Consider the following 21,722-nt stretch of genomic DNA (forward strand, 5'->3'; position numbering starts at 1 on the left):
AGGAACTGTCTAGAATATGTCACTTTTTTTTTTTTTTTTTTTTTTTTTTTTTTTTTTTTTTTTTTTTTTTTGGTTTTTCGAGACAGGGTTTCTCTGCATACCCTTGGCTGTCCTGGAACTCACTCTGTAGACCAGGCTGGCCTTGAACTCAGAAATCCACCTGCCTCTGCCTCCCAAGTGCTGGGATTAAAGGCGTGCGCCACCACTGCCCGGCATTGTCTAGAATATGTCAACTGAGGTAAAGTGAGTCAGGCCGGCCACCCTGGCCCTTGAAGGGATGAGGCAGGAGGACCACTGTAAGTTTGAGACCAGCTTAGGCTACCTAGCCTGGAATGTGGACAGATGACAGACAGGCAGACAGACAGACAGGCAGGCAGACAGGCAGACAGACAGACAGACAGAGTATCCTACCCTTCGTATGACAGTGGCCTCTGAAGCCTCATTCTTGGCCTCCTCCTCTTGGACAGAGCTGAACTCTCCTTCTTTTTCGGTCTTGGACTGCTCATCTTCGCTGGCCGCTTTTTCTTCAGTAAAGCTTTTTTCTTCAGTGATGGCCTTGTCTGTACTTTCCTCTTCATTGAATTGCTCATCTACCACGGGTCTCTGCTTTCCCTCAGCAAAAGCAGTGGGGAACAAGGGCGTGATGTGGTCATAGCGTGTGTGTACAAGCCGAAGGGCGATGTTGCTTGTGGCTAGTATCTTGGGGATTTCAAATCCAATTTGTGTCTCTGAGAATCTCACACTTCGGTGCCTGCCAGAAATCAATTGATGGAAGCCAAGAAGGTACGCAAGAGGGGACAGCCTGGGCTCACACTGCACCTGAGCAGGGTGTGAGTTGGGGACAGCCTGGGCCTCACAGTGCACCTGAGCAGGGTGTGAGCTCGGGGACAGCCTGGGCTCACACTGCACCTGAGCAGGGTGTGAGCTCGGGGACAGCCTGGGCCTCACAGTGCACCTGAGCAGGGTGTGAGCTCGGGGACAGCCTGGGCCTCACAGTGCACCTGAGCAGGGTGTGAGTTGGGGACAGCCTGGGCCTCACACTGCACCTGAGCAGGGTGTGAGCTCGGGGACAGCCTGGGCCTCACACTGCACCTGAGCAGGGTGTCTTTTTTAATGTTCCTCCTTTTGAGTCCTGAGGCATTGGGAGCCAGTGTTTCTCAGGACACTCTTCCACCCCACACCTCTGCCCAGCTGAAGCTTCTGTCTCTCCCGAGGAGCCTCTTAGTGCTCCTCCCAGCTGTCTTCTCTTTCTCAATCTCTATATCTGATTGGTTACAGTTTCAACTGCAGATCACTTTACCAGGGGGTTTCAACAGGAGCTTTGTTTTGTTTTTTTTTTTTTTGTTTTTTTTTTTTTTATTGCAAAACATAGGTGGAAGGGGCCTCCCTGAATAAACTCTAAGAGGGTCCAAATGACCCTCCATATGTATGAACATATTTCACAATCAGAAGAATCTATGTCATGGAAACTACTGATTTATCCCTGACGAGTCTCCAAATACCCACGCCAGCCTTCTCGATGCCTGCCATGTTCTGATGTATCATCTAGGTGCAGCCAGCCTACCACCGAATTAACCTCGCAATCCTCTCCTGTCTTTATTAGAATAAGGCCAAACCTTCCTGTCCCCACTGTGGGAGAGCTTGCCAGCTTCCTCTCCTCTACAGATGAATTTCCTTCACGATTCTGTGTGTGGCATTATCGACAGCAAAGCTGACACAATGTCTTAGGGCAACAGAAACCACACTTTGTAGAAAATACAACTTGGTAAGTATTTTGTTCCCTCCTTTTTATGAAATACTAAAAATGAAGCTTGGCACCAGGTCTGATGTCACAGACCTGGAACCCCAGCCCTGGGTGGGTGGGGGCTAAAGCCGGAGGACCCACCAGCTCAAGACCAGCTTTGGCACAGGGGAGGGTGGGGAGAAGCCTCCTAGCTATTTGTTTTAAAGTTTCTTTTTTATGCACAGTGTTTTTTCTACATGTGCACCACTTGTGTGAGCAGCAAGTGAAGACACACTCACTGGAGAAAGCACACCTGCTCTAGACACTAGGACACAGCGCCTCCTACAGGAGCTCATGTTTAAACTTCAAGCCAACTGATTAAATGCCCCTGGCCTTGGCATCTACGGAGAAATGGTGAGGGGAGGGGTTACCTGGGATTCTTTTTGAGGTTTGCCCACACGTACAGGGTAACATTCTCATCTTTGATGACTTTCTCCATATTCCCAGTGTCCAGGTCTGCTAAGTTACTAGCTTGCTGTAAGAGAAAACACAAAAGAGCCTCACAAAGTCTCATGGCTTAGGAAAGTCGCACAATCACTGGGATACTAGATTCCTTGTATTATTAAAAGAATAATCTGGGTAAATGGCAGATGATTTCTCTGGGGAAATAATTCTGCAGAGGCCAAGGAGATGGCTAACTCGATAAAGTGACTGCCATGTGTAAGGGCTAAAGTGTGGGTCCCCCAGACCTCTGTCAATGTCTGGTGGCTTCCTGTAATATCAGCCTGATAAGGCAGGAACAGGGATTCCTGGAGGAAGCTGGCTAACTAGAGCAGCCCTACTTCGAGGTCTGGGTTCAGCTGAGTGACTCTGCCTCAGCAATCAAGATGGGAAGTGGGCAAGGATGTTCCTGATGTCAACCTTGAGCCTCATATGCACAGGTACCCAAGTGTGCAAGTGTACACGTACACAGGAGACAGTAAAAGGTCAGGCACAGTAAGGTAACCCAGCTCACTCTTTCTTTCTCTGTGCTCCAGACCTGGAGTTGGCCATCTTCCCTGTCTTGATCCATCTCCTCTATGTCCTGTATCCCTTTCATTTCTGTGTGGTGCCAGGCGAGCATGCTAGCAAGTGATGCTTCCCCGGTTCCCCTGGTCCCCCTGATGCACTAAGGGCTGGCTTGTACCAATGTCTCTATCTTAACCACAACATAATATATAAAATAAGATGGAAAAAATACTGTGCTTTCTCTTAGGAAGCATCTTAATCACTGATAAACCCACACACTTCCTTATTCAGTTTGTCCTACAATACACACAGCAGATGCAAGAACATGGCATGCCTGTTACAGAAAGTGAGCTCAGCACTCTGAAGCATTGCTCAGACTTAGACTACATCCCAACAAGGCCGCCCAGGGATGGTTCTAAACTAAAAGAACCCAGACTGAATGGCTGGACACGATGCGTGCCTGTAGGCTGTGTTCTGAGGATTCTTCGGAGAGGGGACAGGACTAAAGTTTATAAAACACATTCATGGGAGAATTAGACTATGGGCCATATATCAGGACGTTGACCTTATGGGTTTTATGATGCAAACCGGCTGACAGGTATTTGGATCCTTCCATTACTGGTGAGATTTTGGGGGATGAAATGTGTAACACACAAACTTCTGAATGGTGCAAGGAAAAAAGAGAGAGACAAGGAAAAGGTTACAAAACATTTAAAATTTTGATTTTATCTATAAATTATAGCTAAGTTATAGAGCCCGTAGGGGGACTCCTGGCACTGTTTTTAAGTCTCATGTTTAAACATTATACTTTCAAGATAAAAACTGGAGAAAACTAAGATGTCGGTAATTGTGATCTGTTTCCACCGCTTCACCTACAGCAGCTAAGATGTCGGTAATTGTGATCTGTTTCCACCGCTTTACCTATAGCAGTTAACTCATATTAGTTTGTAAAGTTTTCTTCATAATGAATTCAATGAACTCTGACAAATATAAAAAAAATGAGCTTTTGGCTGGTAATGTTTTGTCTCTTTAGAAAATAAAGTGGGAGGAGTAAGGAGAGGAAGAGCAAAAGGAAGAGGAGGAGCTAGGAGAGGAGGGGGGGGACATGGAGGCTGATGTTCACTTGTCTGCAGCAGTCAAAGGTAGTTGGTGTATCTAGGTTGGGTATTGGGTTACACCTCTGATTGTAAGGGCATCTTGTTATTGATCGTTACTAAATATATAAAGCCTTTGGATAATCTAAGCATTAGAGTCTCATTTTTCTACCAGGGCCCACGTGAATGGGGGGATGGTCTGGGCAATGCCCAGCCTTTCAGAGACAGTGTGGAAGATTGGCAGAGCCATCTCCCACACTGGCATCTCGTGGGTGGCAGGGCTGGTGTTTCTGGCTGGCTGTTTCCAGCTGCGGCGCACACGTGGTTTCTGGCATACAGTCAGACTACTAAGGGCAGCCTGTTAAGTTAGTGCTGTAAGAGAGATACTGCCCGTACTCGAAGTAGTAGTTCTGTGGCCATGTTCACCTTCATGCTGAGGCGCTCCTGCAGGCACAGGATGAACTCCTGGTGCTGCAGGGCGATCCTGCTGTCCAGGTCACTTGAAGGAGTTTCCAGTAAAATTAACTTCAGCTTTTCAATCAACTGAAATGCAAAGAATACCACATCACTCACCTGGAAAAAGTTGAAGGGACGTGGAAAGGGGACAGCCCATCACTTCAGATCGAGGAAAGGGGATGGCCTATTACTTCAGATCGAGGAAAGGTGTCCTTTCCTGACTTCTGTAACTTAAGATCACAGAGAAAGAAAGCATCGATCCCAAATAATTCCCTTGTATGTGTCCAACCCCACAGGCACGGAGGTCTCAGTGGCCAGCTTAGAAAAGAACCAGTGCTTAACCAGCTGAGACCAGCTGATGCCATATTAGCTGATCTTCTGTTATTGTTGAACAAAACTGGATTTTCCTCCATGCTGGGATAGGAGAAACTGGTTTTATTCTTCATAATGATCCCACTTAGTTGTGTCTGAGTGCACGTTGGTGTGGTGACTCTCTGGAGGACAGGAGGGCACCTGAGTAGACAGGTGATGGAGGTGCTGACTGTGCTCCTCAGCCTTGAGGGATGATTTCGTCCTGGCCCCATCATGATACTTCCTTAAAACCCCCTTAACGACGGTGTTCAGAGAGCCTTCTAGTTGATGAACACATCAAGTTGCTAAGCATGCAGAACACCCAGAGAACTCGGGAAATCATACCCACCTTCCCCACGCGCTGTGCCCTGCGTATGTCTTCATCTGAAGCCTAAGTACCAGTTTTCTTTGTTTGGGGAGCCATTATAATGGATTATCTCACCCACGAGGAGAGTTTGGGGAACCCTATTTAGAATTGGTTGCTCTGAGGTAACCTGGGGGATGCTTGGAAGGCATGCAGAGGCTTGTGGGATCAAACCCTTAACACACAGGGGATTATTCTAACTCTGGGTAGTTAATGTCAGCATTAAACTGTAGATACCCAGTTCATGTGCAGAGGTGGAAAATTTGTGTGTGTGTGTGTGTGTGTGTGTGTGTGTGTGTTGGGGGGCATATATATTTGATGCATGTATGTGAGGGAGTTTTTGTACATATTAGGGGTGTATTGTGTGTGTTTATACATATATATATATACACATATATATGTATATATGTGTGTGTGTGTAGATTGTTATGTTTGTGAGTGTAAGGGGGTTTTCATACACATTAGGCATATGTGTGGATGTCATTAATGTTCTAGGTCTGTATCTTTTCTTTGAATTTGTTGGACATCGTGAACTAAAAGGATTTCTATCCTTCATTTCTGGGTGACTATCAACACTGCTGCTTTAAACTGCTTCCCCTCACTCCTAGTCTGTACTGGTTCAGATATGCTTACCCACATCACCACTGCCCCTCGCTGACCTTTGTTCTCTCATCTCTAGGTCCCTCATGCTGCTGTGTGCCCACATATCCTTTCAATGTAACCTCCAATTTGTTTGTGATTAAGAAATCTCAATGGATATGTAGAAGCTAAAAACAATGCAACTATGTTTCTGGCCCTCTGCAGAGTGTGTCTGTCCTGTCATTCAGAGTTTGAGGTTCCAGCCGCTCCAGTTCATTTTGTTCTCACTGTGCCTTTGCTCTGTGCATGCTTCCAAAGGAGAGTGAGCCACAGGCAATCATAGACAGACTGCACAGTATCCATCTGCAGTTCCAATGGTTTCCAGAGGTTTCCCATGTCCTAAAGTATTTCGTTAAGAAGGTAAATCTGAACAAGGTGCAGCAACAGGCCTGAAACTGTCACAGGGAGACTAAAACGGTAATAAGGAGGAGGAGGAGGAGGAAGAGGAGAAGGAAGGAGGGGGAAGGGCAGAGCAGAGCAATCCCAAGCCTGGAGGATCCCAACATTCCCTAAGAACACACTCTAATGAAGCCATTTCCTTCTACCAGAACCCAATTCCTAAAAATCCCAGCAGTCACCAGACAGCAGCACTGGGCCTTCAGGGAACACTTAAAACCCACACCACAGCAACAGAAGTCATCTGGGATACGAATCTCCACTGTACCTCAGAGCCAGCTACACACATACAATCTGATCTACCTCCGTGAGACGGAGTAGGAAATTCTCAGTGTCCGAGCTCTGCTTTGTAAGGTGGCTTGAGGCGGTAAGAAAATGACTAGGAAGCACAGGCAGGGCTCAGAACAGCCCGTGGGCTAAGCAGCCAGCATGGGCAGCAGTGGGCGTGGAGCAGTGGGCTGCAGTACTTACAGACAGCACCAGTTTACTTTTCTCCATCACTTGCTCGAAGGTCTCATTCTTCTCCTCTTCCCACAGGCTAATGAACGTGTTCATTTCCTGGGCAACCCAAGGATCGGGGCTCCCGTCACACTGGGTGTAGTGCTTCCACTGGGGATACAAATGAGGGTCACACTCACGGAAACAACCAAAGAGGAAGGCAGCGTTTAAAGGTTGGGGCTTTTACTGGGGAGGGAACATGTATACACTACCGTATGCATCTGCAGGTCAGAGACAACCTGCAGGGGCCAGTTCACTCACTCCTTCTACCAAGTGGGTCCTGGGGATTGAACTCAGGTCATCAGGCTTGGCAGCAAGCACATTTATCCACTGAGACATCTTGCCAGCCCCTAAATTGTTTTGTTTTGATTGAAATCTGAGGCCTCAACATAAGTACCACAATTTACACAATCAGTAATAATATAAACTATATGGCCAAAGAAACCAACTCAAATAACCAGTCTCCACATTTCCCTCCCCACATGCTCCCTTTTTGTTGTTGTTGTTTTGTTTTTTGAAATCGAGCTAACTCTGTAGTCCTGGATGTCATGGGACTCCCCCTGTGTAGACCAGGCTGTCCTCAAACTTACAGAAACTCCCCCTAAATGCTGTAATTAAAGGCATGCACCCCATATCCAGCCCATTGGGGTCCTTTTCATCTAAATAATTTCCAATCTCCAGTGTTCACTGGGGCACAAATTCTACGTACTTTCGTGCACTTCTTTTGAGGTTGTGTGAGTAGTTTGCCTTCTGTCTGAGCACGGCGCTCACAGGGTCAAGGCTTCTGCTTTCTCTTCTTCCAGTTCTCTGATTGACAGCTGCCACTGGCGGTTCTGGAGTCCTCTCACCGTGTTGTCCATGTAAATTTTACACGTCATCATGCTGTGTTTATTTTAAATTCTAATGTTGTATCTGTTAAATGCTGGGTTTCTCACTGGTCTTCTCACAGTTGCGATGTCTCCAAAGTTATGATTTCTGATTAAACTAAATGGCCTGACACACTTTTATATTTTATTTATTAGTTTATGTGCATGCAGGCATGCACCCATCTGTGTCTATGTCCATATACAGTGGCCAAGAGGGCATTAGAATTGTTATCACTCTCTGCCTTTCTTTGGAGGCAGGGTCTGTCTCTGAACCTCTCGCTCACACTGTCGATGACAGGCTGGAGACCTGTGAACCCCAATGATCCCCTATACGCCATCTCCTCTCTAAGCTGGGGTTACATGTGTTTGCAGAGGATGCTGGCCTTGTAGAATTCAAGCTTTGGTACTTATGGTTACAGTACAAGTGACTCCAAACACTGAACCATCCTCCAGGCCCTATGCCTACATATTTTAATTCAGAGTCATTTCCTCAGAAAAGCCACACTTCAGAGAGACTGTAGATTTGCTTCCAAAACCTACCAGAAGTGAAGCAAAGTTGAACTTATTTACACTGTGATCTGGTAAGTATGTGATATTTGTCTATAGACACTTAGACACACGCACACATCAAAATAAACTTTAAAGTGTCATGTTTGCAGCACCGATGCCTTCTGTCTGCTGCATGTGGTGCTGTGTGGGAGCATCTCACCCACTGTCAGGCTACTGTCAAAGCTAGAGTCTCCTCTTCAACCTCAAAAGCATCTTTTGCAAGGCAGTCCAACTGCCAACACTGTCCATCCCTCATCTTTATCAGAAGAGTGAGGGTGACAGGGCCATTGCATTTAACACCTTCAACTGTTTCATTATAAATAAATCAGTAAACACATCCCTCTGCCAGTGGGAATCTCTCCAGGAATGCTCCCCCATGGAGAGGCACTTCAGAGTAACACTCTTGTTGCTGTTATGACCTCAGTCTTCCTGCATGGAAAGGTCACAGGAGCGGCACTCAAGGAGACTCTTATCCTATTTCATCCATCTTTGCCCTATGTAAAAGACAGGCGGCCACCAGGCCATAGAGACAAGTCTACAGCATGGACCTCTCACCTCATTACACATCGCACTCCCGACGAGATTACTTAAGGTACAACGGAAAGTTTTACCTTAGTCTTATGATTTGTTTATTCATTAACATTAGGCCTGTCGCTGAGGGGGTGCAGGAGAGACACCAAACACTGTGGTATATTTACAGAAAGCAATACCGCTGAGTGAAACCTCTGAGAATGAACTAAGGAAAGACTGGAGTCAAGCATGGAGGAGGCCAGGCCTTGGGAGGCTGAGGCAGGGGCATCACACATTGAAGCAAAGGCAGACAGACTAAACACACACACATACATACACACACACACACACACACACACACACACACACACACAAACGGGGTGGGGTGATGCATGGGTTTCGCCATACTTATCTTACTACAAACCATCTCTCTCCATCCATCCATCCAGCTTGCCCTTCTTGACTGACCTCTCTGATTACTGCCCTAAGTGTCAGCTCTGATGCCTGTGTATTCAATTTCATGTTTTATCACTGTCATCTACCAGGGAAGAGAGTCAGCACAAAGTAGGTTAAGACCAAATGCTAGCTGAGGCTCGTTACCCATGCAGACCTGGGCCTTTCTGTCTTTCCCCGTACAGACTTCCAATGTCTCACTTCTTCACTGCTGCAGAGAGAAAAGCACACAAAGGGAGGATGTCTCCACAGCTGTAAATTCCTTTCTCTAGTTAGGTCTCAAAATAACAGCAGTTTCCCAACACAGCTGTTCTTTCAACCGAGGTGCTGACTACAGGGCCATGGACTGCTACACACTGCTCTGCATTTGAGTTCAACCAAGGCACAAGGTAGACAAGACCACCACTGATCTCAGGGCAATCGATCTTACCCAAGGCGTCTTCCTCATGGTGGCCGTGTCTTCCTCATGGTGGCTGCTATAATCTCAATGTATTTTATTCATTTACGATTCCATTTCCTTAGTCATGAACACACGAGACTGGGTGGAGTTTCAAATGGAGTTTTAGACTAAATACACATCCCAGACTCTGACTAACTCAGGCAGCCAGCAGAAACCCCTGCATTCTAGGCCCTTCTGTAGCACAGGGCAAGCCTTGGTTGTGTCCCATCAGTTCAACTTAAACCAATCCTAGAAGAGGCTCTGAGAGATAGGCTCCCAGTCTGCAGATGGACTCACGATTGCCTGTCATTTAGGAATCTTATATAAACTTCATTTTCTCCTGTCTCACCCACTCAAATACTGGCAACGTCTTTACAGGAACATCTCTGTTCCCACTAAAGCCAATTCTGTTTCTGTCTGACACACTCAGACATTTAACACCTCCTTGCTGTACTTCTGCACCAAAACATTTGTTCAAACTCAGCTAAAGTCAAACCCAGAGACTTCTAATCCAGAAGAGAATTTCCCCCACAATCCCCAGATGCAACAGGGAAACAGAAAAAAAAAAAATCCATTGACTTGGGGGTAACCTATGCCTGGATACCTGATATTTCTGAGTCTCTGAAGCTCTGCTTCTAGTCTGGCAAACCATCCCCAAGCAGAACTATGGGAAGGAAACATCTCTTAGGTTAGTAAGGCCGTGCACACCTTATCTATGCAAAGAACACATCAAACCATGGTTCACCAAATTGGACAGTCTCAGAACCACAGCAAGTAGTGGGAACCAAAGCCAGAGCTGTTACTAGACAGTGTTTACCAGACTGTAGGAGTGAGGCACAGAGAACAACTTCACTAGCTGCAGTCAGTCAACCAACTAGCCAGTGGCTCTCAACCTTCACCAGCTAACTAGCCACAGGGCCACAGGAACCAAGCAGAGCTGCTCACGGCTTGCTCATGCATGGGTGCAGACCAAATCCTCAGCTCTCCACAACTTTTGTTTTCAATGCACATGGATTCTTTAAAGATAAGAATTTCATGAGGAAGTCTCTGCCAGCTCCAAACTTTGCTTCTGTGGCTTCCTCACCTCCTGGTCTTTTCAGAGATGAAAAGCCTGGCCTTCCTCTGGGTTAGACCTTGGTTTAGGGTAGAGGGCTGGCCTTCCTCTGGATTAGACCTTGGTTTAGGGTAGAGGGCTGGCCTTCCTCTGGATTAGACCTTGGTTTAAGGGTGATAGGCTGGCCTGTTCTGGGGTAGGCCTTGGTTTAAGGATGGTGGGCCGGCCTGGCCTGTTAGGCCTTGGGTGGTGGGCTGGCCTGGCCTTTTTGTCATGTCAGCAATAAGGGCTGATCTAGTTCCTTGCCACGCAGCACTTTAGTTTCTTCCAGAACACCCCTGCAGTCCCTGTGTGGTGAAAGGCCTGGTCTTCAGCCTGTTCTGGCTTTGTCTTGGCTTCCTCTCCAGGCTCAGTCATTCCATCTGTTACCTGGAAGTGGGGCTGTGCTGCCCTTTGGGTTCTTGGAGGGCATTGGCCTGTTCTCCAAGATGACTTCAATGGTTTCATGTCTCAGGGAGTAGGGAGTCTGAGAGGGGATGGGGCTGGGCTGTGGGGCAGAGATATGAACAGAATCCATACCACTGAAGTTTCTCACCTCCCAGAGACTCAGATGATCACTCCTAAACAGTGAGCGTAGTAACACCCAATATCACTACAGAGGGACCAACACACGGATGTGATCATGAGCAGCTTGCATGCTTGGAGAGCTGCCAAGATGTTGCTCAGACATGATGGAAGCCCCTCCTGCAAATGTAACTCAGACATGACATAAGCCCTGCCTGCTGTGAAAATGGTGGTGAGAGAGATGTCTGATCCAGGGTTTCCACACACCTTCCAGTTCCATATGCACAAAGTGGAATGCACTGAAGCACAATCCAGCGGCTCATAAGGATTTCCAAGGGAACAGTGGAGGAGGGTGAACATTCCAAGTGTCCCTTTACTAACAATAGCAACTGCATCCATTTTCCCCCTGAACATGTGTGTCATATATGTGTCAAATGAGGGGTTTTTAGGAGATTTAAAAAATTTTTTAATTTATGTATTCCTGCATGTGCAGTGCCCGAAGAGCCCAGAAGAGGGCATCAGACACCCCACAGATAACTGACGGTACTGTAGTAACTGGTGCTGGAAGGACTGCCTGGAACCGCTCGAGTTCTCTTCAAGAACAGTGCACACTTTTAACCACTAAGCCATCTCACCAGCCTGGAGTTTTTTCCTTAATAAAGTTTCCCAAGATAAAAGTTAGTACCAGACTATAGTTCCCCCGGGATCCCAGAAGTATGAGCTCAAGGGAGGGGAGAAGCGCCTCACCTGAGCCAGAGCTCGCATCTCCCGCTTCAGTTTCTCTGCTTCAGGAAAACAACCCTCGAGCAAAGCAAGCTCTTCAAACTCTTCGCTTCTCCTCTCTAGGTCCTGCCATAGAAGGAGGCACACTGACGCTCTTGCATGGCTTTCACGGGGAGCATTTAGAAGTCATGTGGCTGAATATATAGTTTCCAAAAGAGAGTCTCGTTACTTTGAATAAACCTGCTATTGCTGAAACAGTAGCTTCCAAGTGGGGTCTTCAGAGGCTTAAAGGTTCATCTATGTGAGATACTGTTTGCCCCATGATGTGAGATGATACAATTCTAGGCATCTTGGCCTGAATCAGAGCAGTGGTCCCACACTACACTAGTTAGGGGGAGGGGCTATGAGGAGCAGCCGTGACTGCAGGCAAGAACGTCCTGATGAAAAGGGGGCAGGAATTAATTCACTAGATCCTAACCCTAACTGTCATGTTTTCACTTTATTCGATAAAATGGAAGAGGCATTAATTGTTCTTCTATACATCAAAGGCAACAGTGTCCCAAGAATTAATCTAACTGAGTGTTTTGGGAGATGTGCTCTTAAGAGTGGATCAGCTGAACACAGCAGGTCAAGGGTAAACATTGAGATGTTTGTTTGGAACTCCAAGGTTCAGCATTCAAGCAAAAAATTTAGAAAAAAAAACCCTGCATATAATGAACAACAAATCTTTAAAAACTTCTGGTTTGATTGGCAATGATACAAACATAGGTGATATTGTTTTTCTTTCTTCTTTTTTACCTCCGAGACAGGTTTTCTCTGTGTAACAGCAACTCTGGCTGTCCTGGAACTTGCCTTGTAGACCAGGTTGCCCTGGAGCTCGCAGAGAGCTCTCAGAGAGGCCTGCCTGTCTCTGCCCCCCAGATACCAAAGACGTGCACACCGTGCTCGGCTACAATATTGGTTTTCTTTGCGATGGGTCTCGCTATGTAGGTTTGTCTGGCCTCAAACTTTTATAAAAACAAGTCTACCTCTTTGGAATTAAAGGCATGCACCACCATGCCTAATACATTTGTGATGTTCAATAATGGAGAATAAGATACTTTGGCATTTGGAGGTAAATAAGTCACTGACCCAATATTTTCTAAGAAAACAACACATGATGTTGCATAGCAATGCTTGCTTATCAAAGGGTCTGTGTCACTAACAAGGGCATGTGCTCGTTAATGTAGCTTCAGAGTCCACACCGAGAAGCTCACTTGTTAGGCCTGGGAAGGTGGCAAGAGCCTGTAGACCCAACTACTCAGGAGGCTGAAGGAGGAGGCTCAGGTGAGACTGGAGGTTGACTCCAGCTTCAGCAACACAGCACAATTCTGCCACAGAAAGGAAGCAGCAGCAGCAGCAGCAGCAGCAGCAGCAGCCACCATTTATCTAGTTTAGGTGCAGTATCCAAGAATACCACAATAATCTGAAAGCTAGGAAGATTCTTTCCCACTTTGTGGATACAAGCACATGTGAAAATGTGCATGTGTGTGTGCATATTTGTGTGTGTGTATGAATGTGTGCATGTATGTGTACATGCACAGTGTATGTGTGTGTATGTACACATGCAGGACATGTATGTATGTATGATGTATGTATGTATGTATGTATGTATATAGGTGTGTGTACATGCAAACGCAGGTGTATGTGTTTGCACACAGGCAGAAGATGACATTAGGTATTCTTCCTTGGTCCCCGTCCTTTATGTTTTGAGGCAGGATCTCTTACTAAAACTGAAGGCCATCAGTTTGACTAGGCTAGCTGGCCATGCGTTTCAGGGTCTGCCTGTCTCAGCCCCTCAGTGTCGGCGCTATAGGCACCTGATTTCCACGTGGAGCTCAGAGCTCATGCTTTCAAGGTGGGCATTTCCCCACCTGAGCCGTCCATCTCTCAGCCCTGTGTCATTTCCTCCCTTTTCTGTAATCTATCTGTACAAGGTGAGCTTTCTTTCATATGCTTCTGCTGAAACATGACAAAATGCTGAAGTTAACATAAGAACCCTGGTGTCGTCTGTTAAGCTAGACGCTAAAGAGATTTTCAAAGACCTGTCCAACGCAGCCAGGTATGGTGGCATGTGCCTTTAACTCCAGCACTCAAGAGTCGGAGGTAGACAAATCTCTATGAGTTTGAGGTCAGCTTGGTCTGCAGAGAGCTTCGTAACAGCCAGAGCTGCATAGAGAGACCCTATTTTAAAAAAGAAAACTGCAGGCGGTGGTGGCACACGCCTTTAATTCTAGCACTCGGGAGGCAGAGGCAGGCGATCTGTGAGTTTGGAGCGAGCCTGATCTACAGAGAGAGTTCCAGGACAACCAGAGCTACACTTAGAAACCCTGTCTGGAAAAATAAAACAAACAAGCGAACAAACCAATGACGTTCACTTCGCTAACTGAAAGCACACGTGAGGTCGTGCCCCACATGCAACTAACAGCGCTGGGCACGGCTGCAGCACCAGTGTGTGCAGCTACAACAGGGCTGGGCACAGCTGCCATCCCAGATGCAGGCGTGGGTGGCGGCCCAGCTGACACTCAGACTTATTTACTTTCTTTTCCAGCAGATTCCATTTCTCTCTCTCAATCCGCTGTATTTCTAGCCTTTCCTGTTCTTCTTTTTCAAATTTCAGTCGCGCCTCCTCTGAAGAACCAAAAAGAAATCAAGAATCAGCTGCAGGGATTTGGCCACAGTGTTTTAAATTCTTGGAGTTTCTCTGAACATTTCTAACACAGAGCAGAACCTTTTATGGAGGTCACAGCTTCTACTGTGTGGCAGAGGTGAGAAAATGCTCACTCTCCAGCCAAGAACGCCGTGAGGCAAATACATTATATCCTTGTATGAAAGCATCCTTTCGAGGCAGTGCTCTGAGCAATGACTATCCATCAGCTTAAACGTGAACATGACTCAGTTTCTGATAATGAGGAGGTTCACAATGGCAACTCCAGTTATAGGGAATCTGATGCCCTTTCTTGCCTCCAAGGACACCTCACACACATGGTGTGCAGACATAGGTACAAGCAAAACACTCAAGCACATAAAGTAAAGTAAATCTGAAGGAAAAGTTACATTGATAGTGGGTTGGTGAGAGAGCTCACTGGGCAAAGGTTCTTGTGGCTCAGTCAACACAAGCTCAGTCCCCGAAACCCATACTGTGGAAGGAGACAACGGCAAGTTCTCAAGTTGTCCTCTAACCTCCAAGACCACACTGGCTAGCACACATATGCATGAGCACACCACACACACACACACACACACACACACACACACACACACACACACACAGAGGGAGGGAGAGAGAGAGAGAGAGAGAGAATAAAACAATAGCAATTCAATAATGATTTTGAGCTGTGTAGCGGCTGATTAAGGGGAAATAAGGTTTTCAAAAGTCTATAGTTGGCATCAATGCTGTCAGAAAACTATTACCTTGAGCTTCTCCAGCTCTCAATATTTAAAATAAAATATAAAGTATCAACTCTAGCGAGGTGGCCCAGCAGTCAAGGGCACTGGCTGCTCCTGCAGAGGACCTGGGCTCAATTCCCAGGACTTACCTTGCAGCCCACAACCATCTGTAACGGTTCCAGGGGATCCACTGTGCTCTTCTGACCTCCTTGGGCACTGTATGTATGTGGTGCACAGACAGAGATGCAGGCCAACACTCATACACATGATAGATAGATAGATAGATAGATAGATAGATAGATAGATAGATAGTGTGTGTGTGTGTGTCTGTGTGTGTGTAGCTTCCATGTTGAAGGACATGAGATAAGCCCAGGATATAGATCCTTATTTCTTTTATTTTTAGTCATTTAAAATGGACTAATAAGGGCCAGAAGGCGAAGGCACATGCCACCAAGTCATCTAATGACCCATGTTTGCCTCCCAGATCCCTCATGTGAAGGAAAGGACTCACACACGTTGTCTTCTGACTTCCACATGTGTGGCAAAGCATGAGACTCCCTCAATAAACAAACAAACCTATAAAAGTCAGTTAGCAACAACACAATGTGCTTTATTATTTACAAACAGCAAATCTACAGGAAAAGCCAACGGAATCCTTAAAAATCCTGAAAATAAACCTACAGACACTGAGTTCTAAAAGCTATAACCTCCAGGGCCATGTAGTCTTTAAAAGGCACTTTCTAATAACTAAATTTGCCAATACTTTTTATCACTGTTTAATATTAACGAATGAGACTTCTAGTTTAACTAGCAAAGGGATATTGTTAAACACTGAGAAACCGCGCTCAGGAGGTTAAAAGCATGCACTGTTCTTGCAGAAGACCCATTCAAATTTAGTTCTTAACACCCATATCATATGGTTCACAACTTCCTGTTCCCAGATCCAGAGGAATCCAACACCCCTGGTCACCGTGGGCACCTGAATTCACTTGGGCATACTCATGTTCAGACACACATACATACATAACCAAAAATTAACAGCATAAATATTTTTAAGAACAACAAGCTCGGCTGTTGTATGCAGCTTTTGCTCATGTGTCCTTCTCATGGCTAATAAATTTTAGGTTCAGGATTCTTACCACAGTCAGCACCAATGTGCCTGTTTTTCATCAGTAGATTATAAACACTTTAAGACAGGTCAGACAAAATCAGCAGACAGAAACATGGGCTAATCACCTGAATTTGTATTTCTGAGAAGCAGTGATTGTGTGTGTGTGTGTGTGTGTGTGTGTGTGTCTAATTTAAATACGACCCAAATATTGTGCAGAGCAAAAGATCAAAAGATCAGCGAAATTGTATGAGCTCTGAACTCTTATCTGGCAGCAAGACTTCAGTGCAAACTCAGATGTGGCTGTGTGCTTTGGTGGTCTACGCTCTGGGTAGTAGGAATCCTTGATAAAATTACAGCCTGTTGAAAATGCCGAGTGGTCGTGTGGGTATGAACCCATGGCTAATGCTCTGTGCTATGAGAGCTGGCCGGACATCCGGGCACTCAGTACCTTCCTCCTTCAGGCGTCTCTCCTCCTCCTCCTGCAGCAGCCGCAGTCGCTCAGCTTTGGTCATTTTTTTCTTACCAGGAGCCTTAACAAAGACCACAACGTTAAAGAGGCTAGCAGCATGCTCCCACGTGACTTAAGAAGGCCTCCCTTCAAATAGCAGCCATGAGCAGCCGGAGAGATGGCTGGGCAGGTGAGCACTTAGTGCTCCTCCCTGGGCCCACGCCAAGCGTCTCACAACCACCTGAAACTCTAGATCCAGGGGATTCGGCGCCTTTCTCTGGCTTCTTCCAGCACTGGTGGCAGATAAAATCACACAGATAAAATCACACAGGCCTGCACTAGGATATGTATATTTTAAAGATAAATCTTAAAATATAACCAATTTTGAAAACAATTATTGATTTTTATGAAACCGATTTTTATGTACAGCAAATTCAATAGACAAGACAGCTAATTCGTGTCAGCACAGACTCTGGGCACTGCAGGGATTAGTCTGGAAATAAACAAGAAAAACAATCCACTCCACAGCAGGTCCAACACTGGCAAGAATGTGTGACTGAAGTAACCTTTAAACTTTCAATTTGGAGAAGTACCTAACACAGCTACAATGGCGGACCATCAACAGCAAAGATATCTCTATGATCACAGGCTTTCCGTTATTTTGCAAGTTTGGAAGGAATTGATCAGTTACACGGATCAAGTCTATGAAGTAACTTGTGTTCAAAGACTTTTTACATTCAGGAGAGGGGATCTAAGAAGAAGACAACGAAGTTACAAGGCAGGGAGCTGGAAGAACATTAAACTCTGTGGGCTCTGGGAAGACCGCACAGATGGAGTATGCCTAGTGCTCACAGAGGTGTCAGATTCCCTGGAACCAGAGTTATAGAACTGAGAGCCGCCATGTGGACGCTGGGAACCAGGTGCTCTCAACCATGGAGCCATCTCTTTAACCCCATAATCTCTGTTGTTGTTGATGATGATGTTATTGTTGTTGTTGAGATAAGGCCACTGGGTAGCTGAGGCTGCATTAGAACTTGTGGTCCTTCTGACACTCCCAGCATTCTGGTCATACTTCTGAGACAGATTTGATGTTTGGTTTAATCCATAGGTGCAGAAACCATAGATAAGGAATGTAATTGATTTTTCAAGGGAGAATGGTGGGATTTATGGAGAACAGACCACTGAGATTAAAAAAAAAAAAAAAAAAGATGTTAACTCTAAGCCCTTGCTGTGGTCAGGGAGGCAACAAAGACCAGGTTCTGACCACAGACAGGACCATGGCAAGATCAACATGCTTTCTACATTCCTGGAGGTGGCCTCTGCTGAACCCCACAAACTGCTGCTTTATAGGACTTCAGGCCCAATGTGGCCAGTTTCCATATGTCACACTAGAACAAATCAAATGTCTTTGGTAACTGCTTCTTAATTGTGTTATTACACTTGGGGGGGGGGGGCATTGTATCTGACCATACGTGAGAGGTTTTGTTGTTGTTGTTTTTGGCCCAGGCTAGCCTCAAACTCAGGATCTCCCTACTTCAACTTCAACCTCCATGGTAGCTGGGACCAGAGGTGTGAGATATTATGGCACACTAAAGAACTGGTATTTTTTTAAAAAAGAATTTTTTTCAAGTAAAACTGAATCTATCAGTAGGCTAAATCTAGCCTGTAATTAGGAGATTAAAATATCTGCTTTGAAGTCATCAATCTACAAAGCTAAGAGGAGAAAAAAGACACCCAGACATATGGGGTATATGTCCTTTATCCAACCTCAATTTCTTTCTACCCTGTACCAACCAAAGCAGAAAACCAGTGTGCTAGCTGAAGGTCCTGTTTTAGTCAGCAGGTCTGTAACTATGGCTTATGTTTATCTGAAATAAATAAAAAGAAGGACTAACCTAACATCTTCTACAGCGAAAGAAAAAACTGAAGCCTCAAAGCCAGACATATAAAGCGATTTATAAAGTGTTTTTCAAACTAGAAATATGATCAAATGGGAACTACATCTGTAATTATGAAGAATTATCCAGTGATATAAATAACATTATTATCTAAAAGGTGAGCATAGTAGATTCAATAAACTACAACTAACTAGAAAATTATTATAAAATTATATAAGACTTTGATTTGTACAGATTGTCCACAAAACTGATTTTAAAAACATAATTTCTACATACCTTTTTTGACTTGGGACCCTAAAATGTTGGGAAACAAAAGAATTGACACATTTTTAAAAAGAATTCAGATACTTTGAACAAAGCATCACAAAACACATTAATTAGGAGGAGTTTGAGAAGAGCCCGAGGGGATTTTCTTTGTGCCTCCACTGCAATTTTTCTGTGACTCTTTGGCTACCTTAAACTGAAAAGATACTGTAAAAAGAAGTCAGAGCAAACTGAAAGCACCAGCAAGAAAACCCACAAGGTTTCTCAGGAAGCATCTTTTTGAGGTAGTCAACAGTATTTCCTATGTCAAAGCGTACAGAAAGAGAGCCAGTCTGGTAGAAAAGATTCCCCAAATTTCCACACATCACTGACTATCGGTGCTATTTCAAATGTGCAGATGTGGTGACTGTCTCAAAGAAACCTTCCTAGTACACAAGACTGGTAGTTTTTTTATGGGGAGAAAATCAATTTTTTCAAGTTTGCCAATTAACGATACAGTGAAGACTGTCCAGCCACATGTTTTAAAGTCAGTTTGTTCTTCTTGGAAAGCTCAGTACTTCAATACTGATTTACAGTTACAGGTATTTTTCCGTAATACTATTCGTAAATTCCTGAGCAGTCCTGAGAATAAATTATACATTTTACATATCTGAAGGCTACACAGAGGAAAGGCTGGTTCAAGCCAGAGGAGCATCATTCTTTTTTTCAGTCTTTCATATGATTTTATTTTCTCCCTTCAACCATAATAATATGATATCCAAATTTTGTCTTAACTGGTGGGTTTATAAACACAGGCTTATCCATCCCACTTACAGGCAAGGCAAATGCTGCTTCTTGAAATGGCCCCACCACGGATCCTCTGGTCATCCAACCCAAGTCACAACCCCCCTTGTCTGGCTTTATCTTCACTATATTGTGTGGCCACTTCACTGAATCTCATCCCAGACTTTAACTTTTCCATGGCTTCCATGATTTTCCCATGTTTTTCACACAGAATATGTCTGATCTTTACTGCACTGCCACCACCTTTAGGACCCTGAGACTTCTTGTCTGCACTGTCACTCCCAGAGGCTGCACCTCCTTTCCCTCCTTTTCCAAAACCACTTCCCTCCACCCCCTTTGGCAGCATCTCTTGAGCTTTCGGTTGAACTCGAGGAACATCACGCTAAGATGCCAGTGCCAACGTCGGCACACAGTAGACGAGGTCTAGAAGACATCTTCCTGTAAGGCGCACACATTTCAGGAAGTCTCTCCTTAGATACTCATCGGGGAGAGAGCAACAAGGGAGGCTTTGCTCTCATGCGATTTTTACAAATGGTTTTTAACCTGGCTGTAGTGTTCCCTGACACAGTTGTTAACACATTTCTGTCTTGAAACAAATACTGTATGACAGGCTATGTAAATATCCCTCTCAAATATCACATCCTAAAGATGATGGGCACATTTTAATCTCTCACTAGTGTTTCTAACATGAAGCCGGTTCGGGGGAATCCCACCTTTATCCTTCATGTAAACGTAAGAGCCATCAGTAGTGAAACATGCTCAACACTCAAGCAGCAAAGGGTGTTCTGAGAAACGTGTCCTCCTGGGCTTACAGTGTAGTTCCTTCCTTCCTGCATTATACTTGCTTAGACTGAGGGGTGGAATTAAGCATTTTCAAATTCATATACTAAAATCTTAAGTTCTTGGGTGTTAGCATTTAACCTGCTTAGAAAAAGGGTCCGTCATTATTTCACTAAATTAAGATGGCCTGATATTGGAATTGGGTGGGCCTCCAGCTCAATATGCCTGGTACAGGTTACAAAGAGGAATGTTGGATACAGACCCTCATGAAGAAAATAAACATCATGTGAAAAAAAAAAAGAGTTTACACTGCTATACACTAAGGGATTATTAGAAGTAGAAGAGAGATCTGAATGAATCTCTGCCCCCATGCTGACACACTGACCCCAGATGTTTAGGCTCCAGAATCACGGGAGGTTGGCAGTTTCTACTGTTCAAGCAGCCATGTTTATGGTACTTTGCTTCCTGGAAGCCCCATGATACAGTAGGTTTGAAGTTGGGACCTCCTGGAATCTACATTTTAAATAAATCCCCCAGGTGGCTTGGAAGTCTTTGAGAAACAGTGCTGCATGGTCAATCTTAAAGAAATAGTGCTATGCAGATAGAAAACATATTAAATCCACCTTTCGATGGAGCAAACAAGTGCTTGTTCTTGTAATCTGCCAGCAGTCTTAACTTGGCTTACGGCCCATTGGGGGTGGGGGGGTCTTACCAGGGGAGTCCTCCACTACCCATTTCTTCCCACCACTTACAGAAAACACATATTTATATTTTTAAAGAGGTTAAAAAGCACCACTCTTTTCTTCTCTCCCCACTCTTAAAAACTTTACTCCGCTTTAGATACACCAGCTGTTACCAAGGTAAAGCTTGTGGTAGTTACTCTGCTTAACCGACTGCCGCAGGAGGGCTGTCATAGTCTCCTTTGTGTCTCTGGCTTCCAGCCAGCAAACACAAAGATTGTACTCTGAATTTCCCCTCAACGAGTGCATTACGTAATCAGTAATTGTATTCTCCATGTTCACTGAGTGTGATAATGAATGATCTCTTGATGGAGAATGGGAAACAACACACGACATTAGTTCCATATTGTTCTGTCTCCTTCCTGAAGACGTGAGAGTTGGAATGAAAACATTTATGACAAGTTGCAGTCAGAGCAAGAGTGGGAATGGGAACGTACATCACCGGAAGTTAGTAAAGTTTAATTACTGGAGAGATCTGGATCTCTCCTTCTCTAGTTCGCACTGAGCCCACCTGCCTGTCCCCCCTCAGCAGCGCTGAAGCGGAATCCGCACTTGCCCCTTCCCTTCTCCCTCACTTTCCTG

The 21,722-nt window shown here is 45.2% G+C and overlaps 1 protein-coding gene and 1 pseudogene across 13 annotated transcripts in view; both read right to left on the reverse strand.

Annotated features, from left to right (window-relative positions):
- The window catches only part of Dnai7 (dynein axonemal intermediate chain 7), a 37,857-nt gene that overhangs the window by 15,242 nt on the left and 893 nt on the right, over positions 1-21,722 (reverse strand). The window contains exons 3-10 of one of the 13 annotated variants that reach the window (XM_076940825.1): positions 18,850-18,867; positions 16,676-16,757; positions 14,266-14,357; positions 11,712-11,813; positions 6,503-6,640; positions 4,222-4,368; positions 2,155-2,258; positions 412-751 (exon numbers count right to left, since the gene is read on the reverse strand). In XM_076940825.1, coding sequence (XP_076796940.1) covers positions 412-751; positions 2,155-2,258; positions 4,222-4,368; positions 6,503-6,640; positions 11,712-11,813; positions 14,266-14,357; positions 16,676-16,757; positions 18,850-18,867 — 1,023 coding nt within the window. Of the gene's footprint in view, positions 1-411; positions 752-2,154; positions 2,259-4,221; positions 4,369-6,502; positions 6,641-6,741; positions 14,358-16,675; positions 17,857-18,849; positions 18,868-21,722 lie in introns of those variants that run through there. The other 12 variants (XM_076940827.1, XM_076940828.1, XM_076940829.1 and 9 more) reach the window with 12 other exon arrangements.
- LOC143443595 (peptidyl-prolyl cis-trans isomerase NIMA-interacting 4 pseudogene) lies at positions 18,874-21,715 on the reverse strand (annotated as a pseudogene).

Source organism: Arvicanthis niloticus, chromosome 9 (assembly GCF_011762505.2).
Source record: "Arvicanthis niloticus isolate mArvNil1 chromosome 9, mArvNil1.pat.X, whole genome shotgun sequence".
Classification (NCBI taxonomy): domain Eukaryota; kingdom Metazoa; phylum Chordata; class Mammalia; order Rodentia; family Muridae; genus Arvicanthis; species Arvicanthis niloticus.